This window comes from Lepeophtheirus salmonis, chromosome 10 (assembly GCF_016086655.4).
Source record: "Lepeophtheirus salmonis chromosome 10, UVic_Lsal_1.4, whole genome shotgun sequence".
Lineage (NCBI taxonomy): Eukaryota > Metazoa > Arthropoda > Copepoda > Siphonostomatoida > Caligidae > Lepeophtheirus > Lepeophtheirus salmonis.
Genome location: NC_052140.2, coordinates 20,220,074 through 20,238,546, shown reverse-complemented (window position 1 = coordinate 20,238,546; position 18,473 = coordinate 20,220,074). Strand labels below are relative to the sequence as shown.

The following is an 18,473-nucleotide window of genomic DNA, read 5'->3' as shown; positions in this document are numbered from 1 at the left end:
TACCTGTGCTCGAATGGGAAGTTCTTATGTATCCATCTTACAACCCTTATATGGGATCAAGTGACTACTCCCTGTTCCTGTCAATGATCAAAACGTTGGGGATATAAATTTGGCCTCAACAGAGGCCTTTGAGAATTGGTTGTCTGAGTTTTTTTTACCAAAAGGGCAAGGTCTTACACGAGAATGTCATTATGAAGTTGGATTTCCGTTGGCAACAAATTATAAAAAAGAATTGTGCATACTTGGCTTAAATCGGATCATTGAAACACTTTTTATAAAGCATTGAAAAAAACCGAAAAATACAAAACTACTTTTTCCTACACCTAATATGTATATTCACAATTTGGCTCAAAGTATTGTTTAATCAATTGTACATGTATGATTGAATAGATCTATTTATTTTAAGGATTATTTCCAAAAATGGTTAAGCCACATAAAATTACTGCACCCCTCCCCCCGTAAAAAAATCAGTAATAAACTTAAACGTTATAATTGAGATAAGAAATACCATAATTGCTTCTTTAAGTGTGATGAAAGGGCAAGCCATTGTGCTTAATATGATGATATATCATTATGATAACCCATGTGATAATTAAGATATATCTTATCTGCTTTGTATGTAATACTGGTTACAGCTTCATTAAGCATTCATTTAGGCTTACTTAATTTGTACGTCTAATCCAATATTTCATAAAGAAAAACTGTCTATGATATGCATTTTAATCCTTGCGGAAATGATTCATAAGGTACAAGAATAAATAAAACTTAAAGATCTAAAATTATATTTAAAATAAAAAAAATTCATAAATTTTTAGAATCATTAGAATGTCCAAACAATGGATTAAATCAGGAAATTCTTGGTGGTGTGATGACCTCTGTTGACCTTTGACTCATGGTAGGTCTCGACAAAATAATTCGTTGGATTCAGGTTGTGGGAGCTAGGAGATCTTCCTTCTGTGCTGGGACATCTCCTTCCTTATGATCACTCCCCTGGGATATTTGGTCCCAATCAGGACCTTCCTCAACTCTGCCAAACTTCCCTTGCTAATTCTTGTCATCTATAAGACTTCAGCAATACTAATATCCAGATGTTTGTTCTTCAAAATCATCACAACAGTGCCTACACGTTCTGCCTTGGAAAATGTAATAGCATTGAAATTTATTGGAGTGTTTTGGCAATAGATTAAAATTTATATTTCACAACAAATAAAAAAACAAAACAATGTACAATTAGTGTTTTAATAATCCGGAACCTAACGGAAGAGAGAATCATCTTATTCTGTTGTTACACCCTATACAAGTGATTTTGTTTCAACATTCTAGTATCCACTTTCCTGAAAGTTTCTTTAAGAGATTTTACCTAATTTGGAATAAATTTCATTAAAGGTTTGTAATGTGTGATTTGTGATGAATATGATTCATTAATTAATTTTGTTAGTTCGTTAGAAATGAAACTTCAAGCCTTGAATAATAAATAAATGCTTTAAAAAATTCCATTCCAAATGATGAGTGTAGAATATGAAAGTTAATTTTATGGGCATTAACAAGACTAGGATTAAAATAATCAAGTCAGTTTTGTTGCGAAAGGGTTCTAAAAAAATAAACCACTCAATTCCCAATTTGGATATACGAGATGTTTTCAAAAAGTAAGGTGACTTTTCAAATTTTGCGGGCTATTGCATTTGACAACTTAATTTTATGTTAGTTGATGCCACAAACATATATTTGCATATGTTTAAGCTATCTAACATTTTTAGTTTGTTTGTGAGAGGGATAATGATCAGAAGTATTTTGCTTGTTCTACAATTTTTTCCTATTGAAAAATATGGATCAATGAAGTTGCATCTAAAAAATTAAATTATACAAGCGATACAAACTCTCTAAAAAATAAAAAATTTTCTAAAACAATGCATACGGTGAAACTGTTTTGAGTAACAAAAGTAATCTATACAAGCGATACAAACTCTTCTAAGATAACCAGGAAGATGACCATCAGAAGCCTCGCTTTTGGACGTTTTGATAACTGGTTGTTTTTTTTACTATCGTGGCGTACTGCATCAGAAGTTCTTAACATAAAATTAGGTCAATTATTTTGTTATGCACCACTTGTGAGAAGAAGTACGAAGAAAACGTCCGGAATTGTGCAAAACAATTCATGGATTTTGCATCACGATAATGCCACTGCACACTTCACAAGTTAAGAGATTTCTTGTCCTAAAAACAAACAAGCACTGCAATCATGCCTCAGCCACCAAATTCACTGGATAACGATTAAGGAGATAAAGACTGAATTTTTGCTATACCGAAAAGTGAATAAAAGTGCTTCAGGATTTTGGCACAAGTTCATTGTACCAAAAAATATTTGAAATTTTTTCCTACAATTTTTTTTTTTTTTTTGAGCAATTTTAAGTATGGATTTTTTTTTCTAAATGAGATTTCATACGGATTGTTGAAATTTTTCTCTAACAAATTTAATATTTGAATTTTTTTTCTAAAAATATTTAATAAATGATATTTTATTTAACAATTTTTAGTTTTCTATTTTATTTTCTAAAAGATTATTTTTTTGAGAAAAAATACGGATTTTTGAAATTTTTATTCAAAAAAATTAAAAAATTTTTTCGTACAATTTATCGTTTAAACAATTTTAAGTTGCATATTTTTTATATTTGATTTTTTTCTAAAAATTTTGATAATTTTTTTTTTTTCCAAATGAGAATAAATACGGACTTTTGAAATTTTTCTTCAAAAATTTAATGTTTGAAATTTTTGTCTAAAATATTTAATATAAGAAATTTTTTTATTACACTTTTTTTTATTTTAAACTATTTTTAGTTTTAGATTTTTCTTTCCAAAAAATTAATTTTTTTTGATAACAAATGCGGATTTTTGAAATTTTTCTTCCAAAAAATTTAATATTTTAAATTTTCTCTAAAAGAATTTTCTTTCTTAATAAAGGAAATTCAATACAGATTTTTGAAATTTTTCTCAAACAAATTTAATATTTGTAATTTTTCTCAAACAAATTTAATATTTGAAATTTTTCTCAAACAAATTTAATATTTGAAATTTTTTTCTAAAATATTTCATATGATTTTGTTTTTATCAATTTTTATTTTTGAATTTTTTTCTAAAATTTTTTTTTTTTTTTGAGAAAAGATACGGATTTTTGAAATCCTCACCAAAAAATTTAATATTTGAATTTTTTTTTCGAATAATTATTTTTTAACAATTTTAAGTTTGGATTTTTTTCCAAAATAGAATAAATACGGACTTTTGAAATTTTCTTCCAAATGATATCTTTAAAACAATTTATAAAAATCCAATTTTTATAACCAGAGCGACTTATATCCATATTTAAAAAGGTAAAAAGGTCGTAACAAAAAATCTTTTGAATGAATACTTATAACCTCTGAATGAAAAGAATGTTGGAAAAATAAAGCTTTTTCAATCTCCAAAAAATAGGTATTATAGTAGAGGATTTTCATTTTATGTCTGTATTGTGAACGTCAGCCATCTTGGGGGCATAGACAATCAATATTCATAAGAATACAAATCTTTTTTTCGTTAAGATGAAGGAAATTATTGAGCTACTTCCGCGTGTTTTGATGTCAAAATGAAATAAAGAAAAGGACTTACACTTTTAACCGTTTTTTCTAAAAATCTATTACTTTAACGTTAAGCTCTATTATGTATTAGATATTAACTTGAATTAAAAATACGTTAATACATCGTTATGCATAATAAAGATAATAAATTAACTGTTAAATTAGCAAGGATCAAGTATGTATTTTCCACCAGTAATCCTACTTAAAAAACATTATTAGTCGTCAAAATCTAATTATTTCATAGATTTTTAATACTTTAATATTTGTTATAATCCAAAAATAACTGTTTTCTTTGAAATGAAGTTCTATTCAAAACAATTGTTTCTGTCTTCCGGTAATTTTAAAACCATTTTATGAAACTTTCATCTTATTTAATAAATATCAATTCAATGAAAGGAATTTTTTTTCAACGTTGAACTCATAAAATGAGATTTCATGGTTCCGTTCCAATAGTCCTTACAAAAAATTCAAGAAATCAAAGCTTATTTAGTTTTTTTAAATATGATTTAAAGGGATGATAAAGGAGAGATGAATGTCTGGGAGACCTATTTTGTAAAAGTGGGTCAGGGGGGAGGGGCTGAGGGGGACCATTTTGAAGGCTCTTATAAAAGTTTCCAGATCTCCACCTTAAGTCGAACGTATGAACTTGACTTCTTCAATAATTCTGAATCATGGGGCCGAGGCTCATCATTTGGCCGTAAATGTAAGATAATGGACCACTTAAAAAATCTGCTCTTTTGTTTTGCGAGAGCTGTAGTATAGTCCTGTTGCAAAACAAAGTTTATTTCTGGGTAGTTGGACTTCATCCAGGGAAATACGATCTCCGTGACGATAGCCTGGTACTCCTTGATACCTATGTTTATGCCTTTCGGGAAACAATACAGAGGCACCCTCTTCCCATTTGATGCCACGACTCCCATCATAATTGCCAAGCCTGGAAACTTAGCCTGGTTGACCAGCGTAACCTCACCGACCACGTAGGTGAGGTAACGCTCAATCCTGGAGTTTCTTGAATAGTTGAAGGTCCAGTTTTTCTTGTCTTGTTGCTTTGTTGGACACGAATCACATCAGCTACACTTTGCTATGTTCCCCTAGCCCTCGACAATTAATCTACTGATTTTTGTCAGTTATAGCTCATTTGAACATTAATTTCACTGTAGTATTGTGTTACAAAATCTTGAAACTTAGTTATCAAATCCAGCTTCCCTGACATTATCAAAGTGGAAGTTACAATTTGCTGTTGTACAGTGTATACTGCATTTGGTTCTACCTTATTATTGGAACGCGGAACGGAAATAATAGCTGAACGATGAAAAGAAAAGAAACGGAACCCACAAATAGCAGAATCCTAACTGGTTTTTTTTTTTTCCCTCACCTGTCGATATGTCTTCTTGTTTCCTTATTTTCAGAGTTCTGAACATTGATTGGTTAAGTTTAAATTTGCACTAATTAAGCCGTGAATAATATCCAATTATTATTGAATAATAAATGTATAGTTTGGAAGATTGTTGGCTAATTTCAACCAAGTGACTTTAGGTTTTTTTTTCAGACAGTTCCTTTTTGGACGACAGTTTTTGCAAGACCCAATAAAAATAGCATTGTAATTCCTTAAATTGTATTAGTCATATTTTGTTTCCTCATTTTTAGTTAAGGTTAATTCACTTATATTGCTCAATTTAATCAATGTTGATCATTTCAAAGGGCACTTGATGACTTTAAAGCTATCTACACTCCTTTAACTATTCAAATCTGTCAAATTGGCCTCGAAGGCAATCAAGATTGGTTATTCATTTTTGAAGGGAATTTACGTAAGGAAAAAAAAAACCTGAACAAAAAACAACAACATGTGTTTATTCTTTCAATTTTTTTCTTAAGTTATTATTATTTTGTTATTAATTGCTTAATGGGGCAAGTCCTATAACACTTTTCAAGCCATTGCCTAGCTTCAACGGTATTTTTTTATAAAGAAGCAGTGTAAAATTAACACATAAAGTTGTTTTTGATCCATGGTTGTGAAAATAACAAAACTAGCGTCCCTCTGAGCACAATAACTCACAAACTAAGAAACAGATTATCGTAAAATTTTGAAAGATGTCTTTCGAAGGTGGGTACTAACTAAAAATGAAATGAATAATATAAAAAAATTAGTGCTATCTATGCTTGAAACTTTTCGGACCAAATGTTATGTAGATAATATCAAACATTTTGCATTTTTAGTTTGTGTTTGATAGATAAAAGGTTAGACTAGAAGTCTTTTGGTGTTCTCTGCTATTTTCGACTATTGATAAAATGGAGATAAACTATTGATTTACGGGAGAATTTGTTAAAAATTTAGTAAAAGATTAGATTTTCTTTTAAAATTAGTTTTGTTCTACAAAATGCTTAATTTTGTAGAATAATTTTTCATAAGTTTTTAAAGAATTTTCAAGGAAAATAACGTTTTCTTTATTAACAGATATCGTATTTTGTAGCTGGGCTCCCAAATTCTAAGACGGTTCCAGTTTTGGAAAAAAGTATGGAAAAAAAAAGAAGTAAAAAAAAAAACCTGAAATGTAAACCCGAGTGTAAAAAAATATTTGAAAATATTAAGGCTAAGGATAATGTAATTTTGTATTTTCACTTTACTTCAATTATTTTTAAGAAGGGTAATAGGTATTTAATTTAAGCCAACTTCTGTTTGATAACTTGTTGCCAACGTGAATCCAACTTCATAATGCCTTTCTCGTAGAATACTTTGTACCTATTGCCAAAAAACTCTAATAATCATTTTTCACAGGCCTCTACCGAGGCCAAATTTTTACAGCCAAGTGCGTTGGTCAAATACAAGAACATTTGATAGACGTTTGGTGCCAGGTCCGGACTCTTAGGGTGGATGTATAAAAACGTATCATCTGAGCTCCCGGAGTTTCTGGTACGTTGTCAAAGATGTGAGTGGCCTGGCGTTGTCCTGATAAAAAGATTCATCTCCTATTCGAGTTATTTTTTTTATCCAACCTTCTGCAAATGGTTCAAAAATGTCTTATGATCTACAGGGTGTCCACGATAAATTGGAACTATCGCAAAATTTAACCTGCTGGATAAAAAGGGAATTTGGAGTGTATTTGTCAATATGAAAAAGTTAGACATGATATTAACAATAAATTTATTCAACATGTCCTCCCTCAGCAGCCATCATCTTCTCCATCCTGTCCCTAAAGGATTTGCATGCCCTGATGACTTCTGCGGAATTGACACCATTCCACTCCCTCGTAATGGATCACTTCAAGGCAGCGATGCTCTTGTGGCTGACCTTGCACACCTCCCTCTCCAACTTCCCCTACCAGTAGTAATCACACGGATTGAGGTAGGGTGAGTTGGAGGGCCAGGTGTTGCGATCCCAGAAGGTGATGTCGTGGGAGTTGAAGAGGTTAGTGGTCCTCATGGCGATGTGTGCGGGCGCTGAGTCTTGTTGGAATATGAACTTCCTCCCAGCAGCCGTATCCTTCATCCAGGGGATGACGAACTCCTCCATTACTTCGCAGTACCTTATTGTGTTAACCCTTTTCTTGGGATTGAAGAAGAAAAGAGGCATCACCTCACCGGTGCTGCAGATGACACCCAGGGTCGTTACGGAGGCCGGGAACTTTATGGTGAATACTGCAGGGATCTCTTCTCTCTCATTGGCAAGCGTTGTAGCTTCTATTGACAGTCTAGTTCTTCTTGTCGCAGAAGAAGATGATTCTTCCTCCATGGCTCTTCAGGTCATTCAGGAGACACTTACCATTGGTGAGCCTGGTGGCCTTCATGGATGCCGTGAGGATGCTTTGTTTGACCATTCGGTATGAACTGTACCCGAGGTCCTCATTCACAGCCTTGGAGACCAACTGTTTTCTCACTCCACGGTGCTTGGCCAACCTGGACAAGGAAGTCCCCGGCGAAGCCTTGAAGGACTTCCGGAGGCCTTCAAGGAAGCGGGGAGTGCGGATTCGGTCACTTCTCATGTTGTGGGGCTTGCAACAGACCTTTCCCTCAACCTTCCAGGCATTGAAGACCCGTTGCACTGTGGTCTTGGGGTAGTTAAGAAGCTTGTAGATAGCAGAGGGCTTGTGTCCCGGCGAGCCAATTCGAGGTTGGCGTCTCTCCTTGCTTGTTCCAAGATGGCTATTGTTTGTTGTCAAAACAATTGTGGTGTAAGTTATAGTGTATTGTTCACGCAACCTTTTATATTAGTATGATTTAACCCCGAATATTAACATTATGGATCTGGATGAAGTTTAAGGTAGTTCCAATTTATCGCGGACACCCTGTATGTTCAGTTTCCTTCAAGATCCTGCGACTGGTATTATGACGGTATATCTTGTTATTTACCATGATTTTATTGACATTTTCGATCAAAGGCTTACTCATGATGTTGTCCATCATTCATCTCCACCACACCAGAATGTAATTGCTCGAACAACTGTTGTGCAACACAAACGTAAATGTATCAGTCTCGTATAGATCACACAGATTTTCTTGGTCGCTTTCGATGTGTTTTTCTAATTCAGAAAGTAAAAATGTAAACTATGGCGAAGTTCATCCTACTCAACGCACAATAATTTAGATTTTAACTGACCAAGCACAATATTGTCCTAAATGAGTTTGTAGTATACACTCACATCTTTACAACCCTTGATCGTATGATCCGATGATACCAATAATGAACGTGATATACTTAGTCAAGGAAAGGGCAAGAATTACATAATTACGTTGTCTCCTACGTATTATTTATTACTAATTTTAATCAATCGAAAAGTATATTCGAAAAATATGGACTCCTTAATACATTTATAAATAATAATCGCACACTTCCAAGAGTTAATTGTTTGCAAGTTTAAAACAAGTTATGAAGCCTGAAACATGAAGAATATGTATGTACGATGTAAGATATTTATCCGTGGTTGAAAGGTCAAATATTGTCATACATATATAAAAGCATGAATGAGAACCAGTTAAAAACAAGACCTATTTTATAAATAACTTTAATTTATTATTACACCACTCTATACATTTTGAATTGATTGGTGGCTCCGATTTGATAAGACTGAATAGATTATAATTTGCATTCTAATCTTTCAAAAAATAAAATAAAAATAGAATCAGGAAATATGTTTTCAGATTACCCACTACAAAGGGATGATTAATATAGACAATGATGTAATCATAGTAAGGATTGGAGAAAAGTCAGAGCCATGTCAATAAGGGGATCACTGAATGGGGTTGACAATGCATGGATGATTGGAGTCGGGGGGAAATAGTATAGCACTTGGAAAATTCCATACAAAAATACCATTTCATATTCGAGTCCAAAAAATTGAAAAAATGGGATGGTCATTGACAAAATAAATAAATAATAATGGTAATCCCTTCCTTAATAAACTGGGGATTTTCTATACCCCAGATTATATATGTAAACCTTCCTTTAATATCTTTTAAATAATATTTCTTGTTCAATAACTTTTGGTATATTTTTAAATCTCTTGTCAGGAACAAGACAAATGCAATTTTGTTGTTGTTATTGAGATAATAAAGCTTCTTATAAACATCTTGAATGGCTGCAAGTATTATTAATAGTGGTTATTCTGTGTATCACACCTAATCTAATCAAAATTAATAAGTATTTATTTTGTACACAAAATAATGAATATTTTATAAAAATATTTATATCAAATAAAACTCTAATATTTTTCCTTCACAAATTATATTATTATCATATTATTTGATAATCCAAACACATACTGTTAAAATTATCTTTGTAGACAAAGGATAGTATTTTATTTAGCAAGACTTTTAGCTCAAACAAGTATTTTGAGCACTTATATTGATGTTAAAAAAAAAAAAAAAAATTACTGAAATGGTGTCACTTTGAGTCTATGTGTACTGTGTGTAATCTAAAAAAATCATTTATTTTTTGAATAACTAACCTTTTTATCCTAGTTCACTGACTCTGTTAAAGAAATAATTTTTATAACAAAGGATTAAGATCGCCTTTTTGTAGCACCTTAATGGATTGATCAATATTTTAAATCCATTTCAATTTCTTTTGGAAACAAATTCTAAAAAATAAGTTATATTTTTTGAAAAATGACTACATCTGAGGTGATATAAAAGAAATATGGTATCCCTGATTCCTATAAGACTGCAATATCAGCTGTCGATATTTGAACTTTTGAGGAGGGATGGAGTCATCAATCATCATCAAACTGGTGCGGAGAGAAAAAAAAAACTTAACGAAATTGATGACTCATAGATCAGTGAATGTATCGATCCTCTGAGAAGGTTAAATCACTGAATCCCTTTCGTTAATCCCTGTTGAAGTCATCATGATCACGGGTTCACATCGATTAAAGAGTCCATGAAGTCTCTTTCCTTTCGTAGTCTTGACCTAATCGAATTTATCAATTTGACATATAAAGGGTTCATAATTTCCAATTAAATAGACACCAACTGGTTATCTGGTTGTTTGGCTAAGACTACGTTTGTAAAATTATCCCTCTTCTTTTTTAATTTACTTACACTTATAACTTCTGGACAAAACTTTATTGTTACACAGCATTCTGTCAAAAAAGTACCGGGGATTGTTAAATAAAACACAAATTTAACATTTAATCTTTAAAATTTATTTTGTCTCCGTGAAAGTAATCTCCATTGGATACAATATATATGTCCCAATGTTTTCCCGTCCTCCAAAAAAAATAATAAGGATTTTTTGGAATGCCCCTTAGCTCCTTCGACGAATTTAGTTTATGGATTCTACAGACTCAAAACAGGTTCCACAGAGCTAAATATGGTAGTTGATATATACGGTATTTATCGCATATTTGGCTTTGATTTTTGTCACAATCGTGGCTCTGTAATTGGCACGTTATCGTCATGTAAACTCTACGAGTTGTTCTTCCATGAGAGATGTTAATGTAATGTGATAACTCCTTTATGATGGTATAACGATTTTTCACCACGATTTCCTTCACTGAGTCGAAGTTCTGTTCGGGGGTAGAGGACGAAGGTTGTCCAGAACGCACATGTCTTCAACGATCTCATGGACCTCTTTAAACGCTTTGTGCCACTCATATGCACGGGTTCTTGATAAAAATGATTTATCAAGAGCTTTTTCTAAAATTTTCAACGCGTTGGCACATAAAATTTCGTTTCCAACACAAAATTTAAGACAAACTCTATGTTCAATAATTTTGTTCATTGTAAAAATCGTGGAGCACTAGTGAGGTAAACTGACTCATTCAGCTGTTGCAAGCAATTTGGTCTACAGATCGCACTCAAACTTGGCATCATAATGAAAAAGTGCTGCCGAACTAGAATTATAATGCATTGAAATCCCTTCAGCGCAGGCAATTTAAATTATAAATTCCCAGTACTTTTTGACAGAATATACGTCTTTCAATAGCTTACGCACCAGTTGATACTTAATACTTAGATGATTTGTCTTCAAAAATTTAATAACAATGACAACAACATAGGTATATGATTACCCAGTTGAGATTGCCAACTACAAAAAGCCGCACACGCGTTCAAGGACATATTTTATGCACCTCTGCATATTAGTGTTGTGGGAGAGGAAATGAGGGGAAAATAATCGAACAATCTTTCCTTCACAATCCTGAAAGCCTGTGATTCTTAATCAACAGGTCCACAAAATAAATTTTGAGGATGCCAAATATATATACATATCGGGCCACCCATTATTATATACTTATCTCAATTATGCAAATTTTTGTGGATTAAGAGTAAATTTTTTTGCAATGTTCGGATTAGCAATATTGTAGAGCACATCTTTAGCTGTCGATTGTTAAGAAAAACATTTTCCTAGTCGCCACTATCAGTACACATTATGACAAAAGGATTTAGATCGTAGCGCTCCTCTGTGTGGGATTGTCCAAGAAGGCCATTGAGGAACAGATTGGGGCATGGAGGAAGATGGTTTAGAGTGTATCTATGCTGTTAAAGATCGGTTAGGACCTCAGACACTTTCCTGGAGCATGCAGAAAATCATATGTGTCTGTCAACCACCTGAAAACGGCCTTTACTAAAAAACATAATTCCTCAATTGCTGACATGACTACGAAGATTAACAAGTCTCATCAGTAATTTCGAGGGATCCAAAGAAGGCAGAAGGATTTTTTTCTCGTATTATGGGTTAATTAATAAAGCATTTTCATGTGATATCATCATGGTTAAGTTCGCCCATCTTGAAGGGGTAAAAATTATCAATTTGTTTTAATAATATAAACTATTTTTTTAATTATTTCTAGGATTCAAGTATGTGGTACATTATTCTTGTGTATTTAGATGTCAACAGACAAATAAAAGGACTAAGCTCTCATTGTCTATCACAAAATAAATATCTCTATTGACCAGCTTTATTATATCTTAGACCTCAATGTGTATTAAAAATGTGGCATGTTACAGTATTATTTACTTAATACATTTCCATGGAGCATATATTTCTTTCTTAACAATATAGATTTAGAAAAATATGACCTACGTATGTACTAAAAAAGGAAATCGAAAATGACTTGAAAAAGGTGCGTGTTATGCGATGTATTCCATGCAAAATCACTCCCAGGACATTTCATTCCCGTTTTGAATAGGGATATTTCGAGACTTCTTACGGTTTTTGTTTATAAGCTAGTTATTGGCTTGTTTTTGTTGCGCCGTACAAGGAGTGGTCCGAGGAACTTGCTTATAACTTACGTAGATTTTAATTGTGAGCATGGTACATAGAGAGAAAAAGGGGTAACGATTGTTGATTGATGTGAGGGAGTAGCGGTAGTTATACCGAATGGTCTATTGAAATCGGAACACTTACTAATTCAAAAGAAAGGATGGTTGAGTGATTGAAATTAATTTATATTTTGATAAATTAAAGCATACGCAATTAGTTACAAAACATAACAAACTTGAACTCTTTAGCTTACGCACAAGTCGATCACATGAAACTTGAACGTGATTGACGAGTTTCCATTCCTGCACTCCAAGCAGTTGGGCGTCTCCAGGACCCCCGTCAACGCTGTCAATGCGTTCGAAACATTATAAAGGAAAAAGGGCTTTGTCAATAAGCCCAAATTGGATATGAATGAGTCAAATAAAACAGTCCAGGACACAAGTCCATGAGGGTCCATGAAAGAGATCTGGTGTTTTCACACCAGACTGTCTAGAGAGCTATAAAAATGTGGGTGGAAAGAGCCTTTTAAGGGTAGAGAGACCAATTTTTACACAAACAATGAAAGAACCCCATCTTCTCCGTTGTAAGACTCTTTTGAATGAGTGTTTTGAGTTCTTTTGAATCCTTTTGGCCCCCATATAGCTCTGATGGCAACTCCCTCGACTACCCCTTTTTATATGCACGTCGAGGAGAAGCCCTACAAACACCAAGACCCTCAAAGTCATTGTCAGTCAGCAACTGGGCGCCTTGACATCTGCAGTGTGTACGCCTAGTCTTCCAGACGCCATCTGGAAGCCACCATTGACACTAAGGGAAACACATTTCGTTTTAAAGTACTAATTTTGTTGAAATTCTATTGTTAATTAATAATTATAACTTGTTGAATTTTAAATTCAGTTTGATCAATAAGAACTTTAAAAGTTATATTCAAGAGATCCTTTTACACATTTAGGTGTTATACGTATAAGAGTGCCCTAATGCCAACCCTTTTGACTACACCTTTTGAAAAAGAAAAGGACTGCGGTGTCCGTCATCCAAATACCAAGACCCTCAAAGCCAACATCAGCCTTCACTGGGACGCCGTTACAGAGGACTACATCTGCAGCGAGAGCTTGCTCTTTCGCCACCTCCTGGAAGCCATCATTGCCACTGAGGATGGCTACATTAATTATTAAGAGAGCTCAGACACGCATGAATGTATAGTATTAATTTTGTTGAAATTTCTATTATTCATTAATAAATTATATCTTGTTGTGGTTTAAATTTTAATGGGCCACTCGGTATTGCATAAAATATGTACTAAATATTCCGCTGCAAAATGAGAATGAAATCTCGGGGGACGAATTTTTCGAGGAATAAATTCACTGAGACCAAAATGACTAGGAATGAAAAGACAGGAAATGAATTTACGCTAGCACCTATGACAACAAGGAAATATCAGAAAGTCCCACTCCTATTTCAGAAAAGGATATAGGATTACTCATTTTTCAATCGTCAATTCTACTCCAAATCCAACAAGGACTTAATATTATAACTCCCGAACCAATGATTAGTGTTATCTAAGATTATCTATTAGATCACCCACTTTATACTTAGATGTTCCCACCTAAGAATTAAAGTGTAATGATTACATTTTTGGGAAATAAGAACCCTGTTCATGTTGCAATTACAAAAAGTCTGGAGCTCGTTAAAGGTCATATTTTTACAACAATAGTAGTGAAATAAGTTTGCCTTGGGCATCAAGTAGTACTCAATATAAATGCTGGGCCTTTATCCATTATTAAATTCATTTGAAAAAGTTTCATAAAGATTTATGGAAAAAATTAGCCCAAATCAATCTAGGGAAAAAATCTGGTTAAGGAGATAATGACCTACCGGTCCGGGTAAATGAACTGAGACTCTAATTGTTGGTCTTATAACTCACAATTGGGTAATTGTAGATACAAAATTTAGACGGTTCCAGAGAGCTCTAATACTGTTAACATTTCTTTGTGATAAAAACTTTTTTTAATCCAGTCAACGATGGCTAATGAGTGGAAAAGGATCGGGGTAGATTCACTACCGCCCATGCTGGTTAATAAAAGGCTACTAGAGACTCCCCAGATACTGTTTTTCGAGTCCAGAAGTACCTTCAAACTCAAGAGTGGTAGGTCAAAAAAATTGGACTCAAATGAGGTCAAGGAAGGTTTTCAAGTCAATCCCAAGATGTCCATGTCTGACTTTACCAAAGGGCAAGGCTATCAGCTGCTCAATAGTATCCAGGGCCATCAACAATGAAGATTGGACCTCTCTAAGAGCTTTTGGACCACCTCTCCTCACAGAGGTTAATCTGAAAAAACATAAAAAAATTAAAAAAACCCAAAATATTAACTATAGCTGGGGCCCACATTCGATTTATGAGACTTTATTTCGGCCCATTATGTCCTTTCAAACAAAATATATGATATTCTTTTTTGTGACAATATACTTTTTGTATTTTAAGTGCAATTTGCAATTAAGAGGAATTATATGCTGATATAAATGGACGATAATTCCTTGAAGCACAAAATTCAGCAAAAAAAAAAAAAAATACATTACCAAGATTGAGTCAACGAATTGTCGTTAATTTCTATTACCAAACTATTCTCATTATCACATTACAACTGCCGCAAATTTCAATATTATAGTGGCTAAAATTGATCATCACAATAAAAGAATGATACATTGACAGACTGTATGATTGAAAGGGCCTATATCGGGGGCAATATAAGTTTCTTAAATTAAATAAAGATCATAAACTATAACTCAAACTATAGGATATCTTAACAAACCCAAGAAATTTGAATACAAGGCCATAATTGACTCAAATATCCCTATAAAATATTGGGCTCATTCTATATATGAAGTAAAAAAAAGATTTGAAAATTATCATTATCTTGATTTTTGTTCAATATTGTTTTCATGTTTATCTACAAGAAATATAATCTACACTCAATTGTTTTTGTGTTGCTGGTTTACATTTATTTTTATAACATGCCGTCTATTAAGATGCTATTTGTGACGACAGTGAAGACGCTCTATATAGGAAATATTAAGTACTTAAATACCTTAAGCAACTTTTGTTTTGCTGTAGAAGACTTAAATTTAACTCTTAAATGAACAGTAATTTCCTGGTAATTCATTTACACAAAAAAAAAAAAAAACAATACACCAAAGCAACTGCATTCATCAAGTCCAATACTAAAAATAGATATTAAAGTACTTGTACCACTATTCTATAACAATTTATTGACCCTTCCCTGAAAGAGGGTGATCACTTTTTGAACCCGGAATACAGACATTTTAATATATATGTGTGATACTAAAAGTAAATTGTGGATGGGCATGCTTTATAATATATATTTTTTTAACCTTTTGAGGGTGATATGGAAGCTCCAGGAATTTTGCAAAAGGAATACTATATAAGCATCCTGCCAAAGGATATACAGTATCAGTATTTGAATAACCAATATTGTGTAACAATATCACAAATATTCATAGACAAAAATGGTTTCCACTGCTAAGGTAGTAATAGTTTATAAAGACATGAAAAGTATTTAACTTCTATATATATTAATAATAACATTTTATCGTTTCCCAGTTTATTTGCTTAATTGCATTGATCGGAACTGCCGTTGCTTTCGGCGACTCAAAAGTACGGGAAAGACGATCCCTGTTGAACACATTCCCTTTCAATGATGGAGCTCACAATGCAGATCATTCTGCTGAGCATCACGAAGAACATGACCACACTGAAGCCCATGAATTACTTCCTGCTGCCTCATCTGAAAGTAGGTTGGGTCGTCAAGGTGAGGGAGATGATATCCCACTAGACATTGGATCTATTGCCGCTGCTGGTGAGCGTTGTATTGATAAGGTAGTCATGGTAGAAGAAACCGAATATGATGATCATATCGAATGTCACCACAGCTACTCCGAGAGATGTCACACCACCTATACCACCGACTTCGAACCCCAACAGGAAGAAGATTGCGAAGAAAACTTTAAGAAGGATTGTTTTATCGAATATAAGAAGATTGCTGTTGACGAGCCTGTTGAGTAAGTTGATGCAAAACATCTAGTATATATTCAATATCCTTTTATTTATTCTTCCTCCTCATAGATTCTGTCACACTCCTTTGATTTGCGAAGGTGAAGGACCTGAAGAATGTAAGACTGTCTACGAATCCGAATGTAGAACTCGTTACCACGAACACGATGTTGAGGATGACGTTGTCAATTGTGAGACCATCCAAGAAGAGAAGTGCGAGGATGTCACCCAAGGTTATACCACCGAACAAAAATGCACCAAATGGCCCAAACAAGTATGTACCAATGAAAAGAAGAACGTCAAGAAATACAGTCCCGAAACCGATTGTAAGAAGATTCCCAGAGAATTGTGTGGTCCCACAGGTTGTGTTCCCCAAGCTGGACCTGAAGAATGTTTCGAAAAGAAGGAAACCATCGTCCAAGAAGTTCCTGAGGAGTTGTGTTACTTGGAACCCCAAAAGTCCTGCAAACAAGTCACCAAGTTGATCCCAACTCTTAAGCCTGTTGAAGAATGTGTTGATGTACCCAAGGAAATCTGCTCCCGTTCCAGAAAGAACCCCAGAGTTGTCAAGAAGCCAGTTATCAAAAAGTGGTGCTACGTTCCTTCTGCTGCTTCTGGTTTGGCCAAATAAGATTATTTTAATTATTAAAATGACTAAGATATCATCATTACCATTACCCTTTTAGCTTAGTCATTCGACATATCTACTTATTTATTTATTATTCTGTTAATTTATTCTTGGAAATCCATATTCAAATGAATATTTAAAATAAATAAAACATAATTTGTTTACTTAAATGCTCAGATTTGTCTTATTCCAATATTGTATTGAGTGATCGTTAGTAATTAATGATTTATCAATATGTTTAAATAAATAAAAAATAAAGCATTTGAAGTTGTTCAATGATCTCACAAGTGGATCTTGGTGTTAAAACCAAGTTTAAATAAATATTTAATCCATTCCAAGTAGTGAAACTATATATTCGTATAGTTGCTATAAAAATGTTTCATTTCGCAGAGATAAATGTACTTACAAATTACAATTGCCCTTATAGACTATCAAAGGTTTCTATCAATACCTACCCCACCTATTTCCTTGAAATGATATACTTATGCTTCCTTGACTCTGGGATCAAGGAAAAAGATCATTGTGAATTACTCGTATGGAGATTCGAGCTTACCCTAAACCATAGCAGAAAAATCGTCTCATAGGCTCGATCAAAAAAGACCCAACTGATGATAGAGTTGGATCCTCTAGAAAAACCCGAAATTATACGTTTATCAAGTCTTTAGATATCATAGTCAATTTGTATTGTCCTATATCATCTCATTCATCTTTAAATGTAACCAGTCATTTCATTCCCATTAAATTCCTTCTACTTTGTGGAGGGATGCTTCGTTACGTCATACGGTCAAAACTAGTTAGTAGTTTTGTGTTGGGATGTAGGGGCAGGGCTGGATGGTTAATTGGCAGTGAGGATGAGTGATAACTAGTGTTGGATGGGAGATGGATATGAATGATAGGGTGAGTATGGATTAGAAATGACGCCATCATAACTCTTTAAAAGTGAATAGGAATGGAATCCCGATCAATGACTATTGTTCATACCTTAGGAAGTAGAAGTTAGTCCTCTCATAATCTTACTCTGCTGTCGTTTAACACTACTTCTCCTCCTTCTTATCATTTTCATAACCCCTTTTCCTCTTCTCACACGTCGTCACCTTTATTTTATCCCGCAACCTTTCCTTTAAAATAAAAACGAAGAAAGGCTTGCAATCATCCAGTAGTTAGGCAAATAAGGCAATCATACCAAATTTTTTATTTTCTTTAGTACCCCCAATTTTTTATTGTGTTATTAATGATCAACAAGTAAGGAGTAACTCACAACCTCTCCCCCAGACTCTCTTAGATATAGTAGACTAGGGGTTCGCTTATGATGTAGCCGCTGTTCTGCTTATTCACAGTGGGATCAACGGGGATTTTTTTTTTTTTTTTTTTTTTTCATCCCTTAAGATCAAAACTTTAAGCAAATTTTTGTTGGCCTTTAGAATATTAAGGATCTTCTTTGCTCTTTCCACCCGTCTCATCTTGCTCTGT

At 33.5% G+C, this 18,473-nt stretch overlaps 1 protein-coding gene across 1 annotated transcript; it reads left to right on the top strand.

The window, feature by feature from the left end:
• The first annotated feature begins 15,737 nt into the window (after positions 1-15,737).
• On the top strand, positions 15,738-17,173 carry LOC121125385 (uncharacterized). Its single transcript, XM_040720581.1, has 3 exons — positions 15,738-15,849; positions 15,926-16,383; positions 16,448-17,173. The coding sequence occupies exons 1-3, from the start codon at positions 15,832-15,834 to the stop codon at positions 17,004-17,006; spliced, it is 1,035 nt and encodes a 344-aa protein (XP_040576515.1). The 5' UTR covers positions 15,738-15,831; the 3' UTR covers positions 17,007-17,173.
• Positions 17,174-18,473: the final 1,300 nt, after the last annotated feature.

Excerpts from the sequence above, each read along its gene's own strand:
- LOC121125385 (XM_040720581.1), top strand. Across the intron at positions 16,384-16,447 it reads GCTGTTGACGAGCCTGTTGA|ATTCTGTCACACTCCTTTGA; the intron begins GTAAGTTGATGC and ends TCCTCCTCATAG.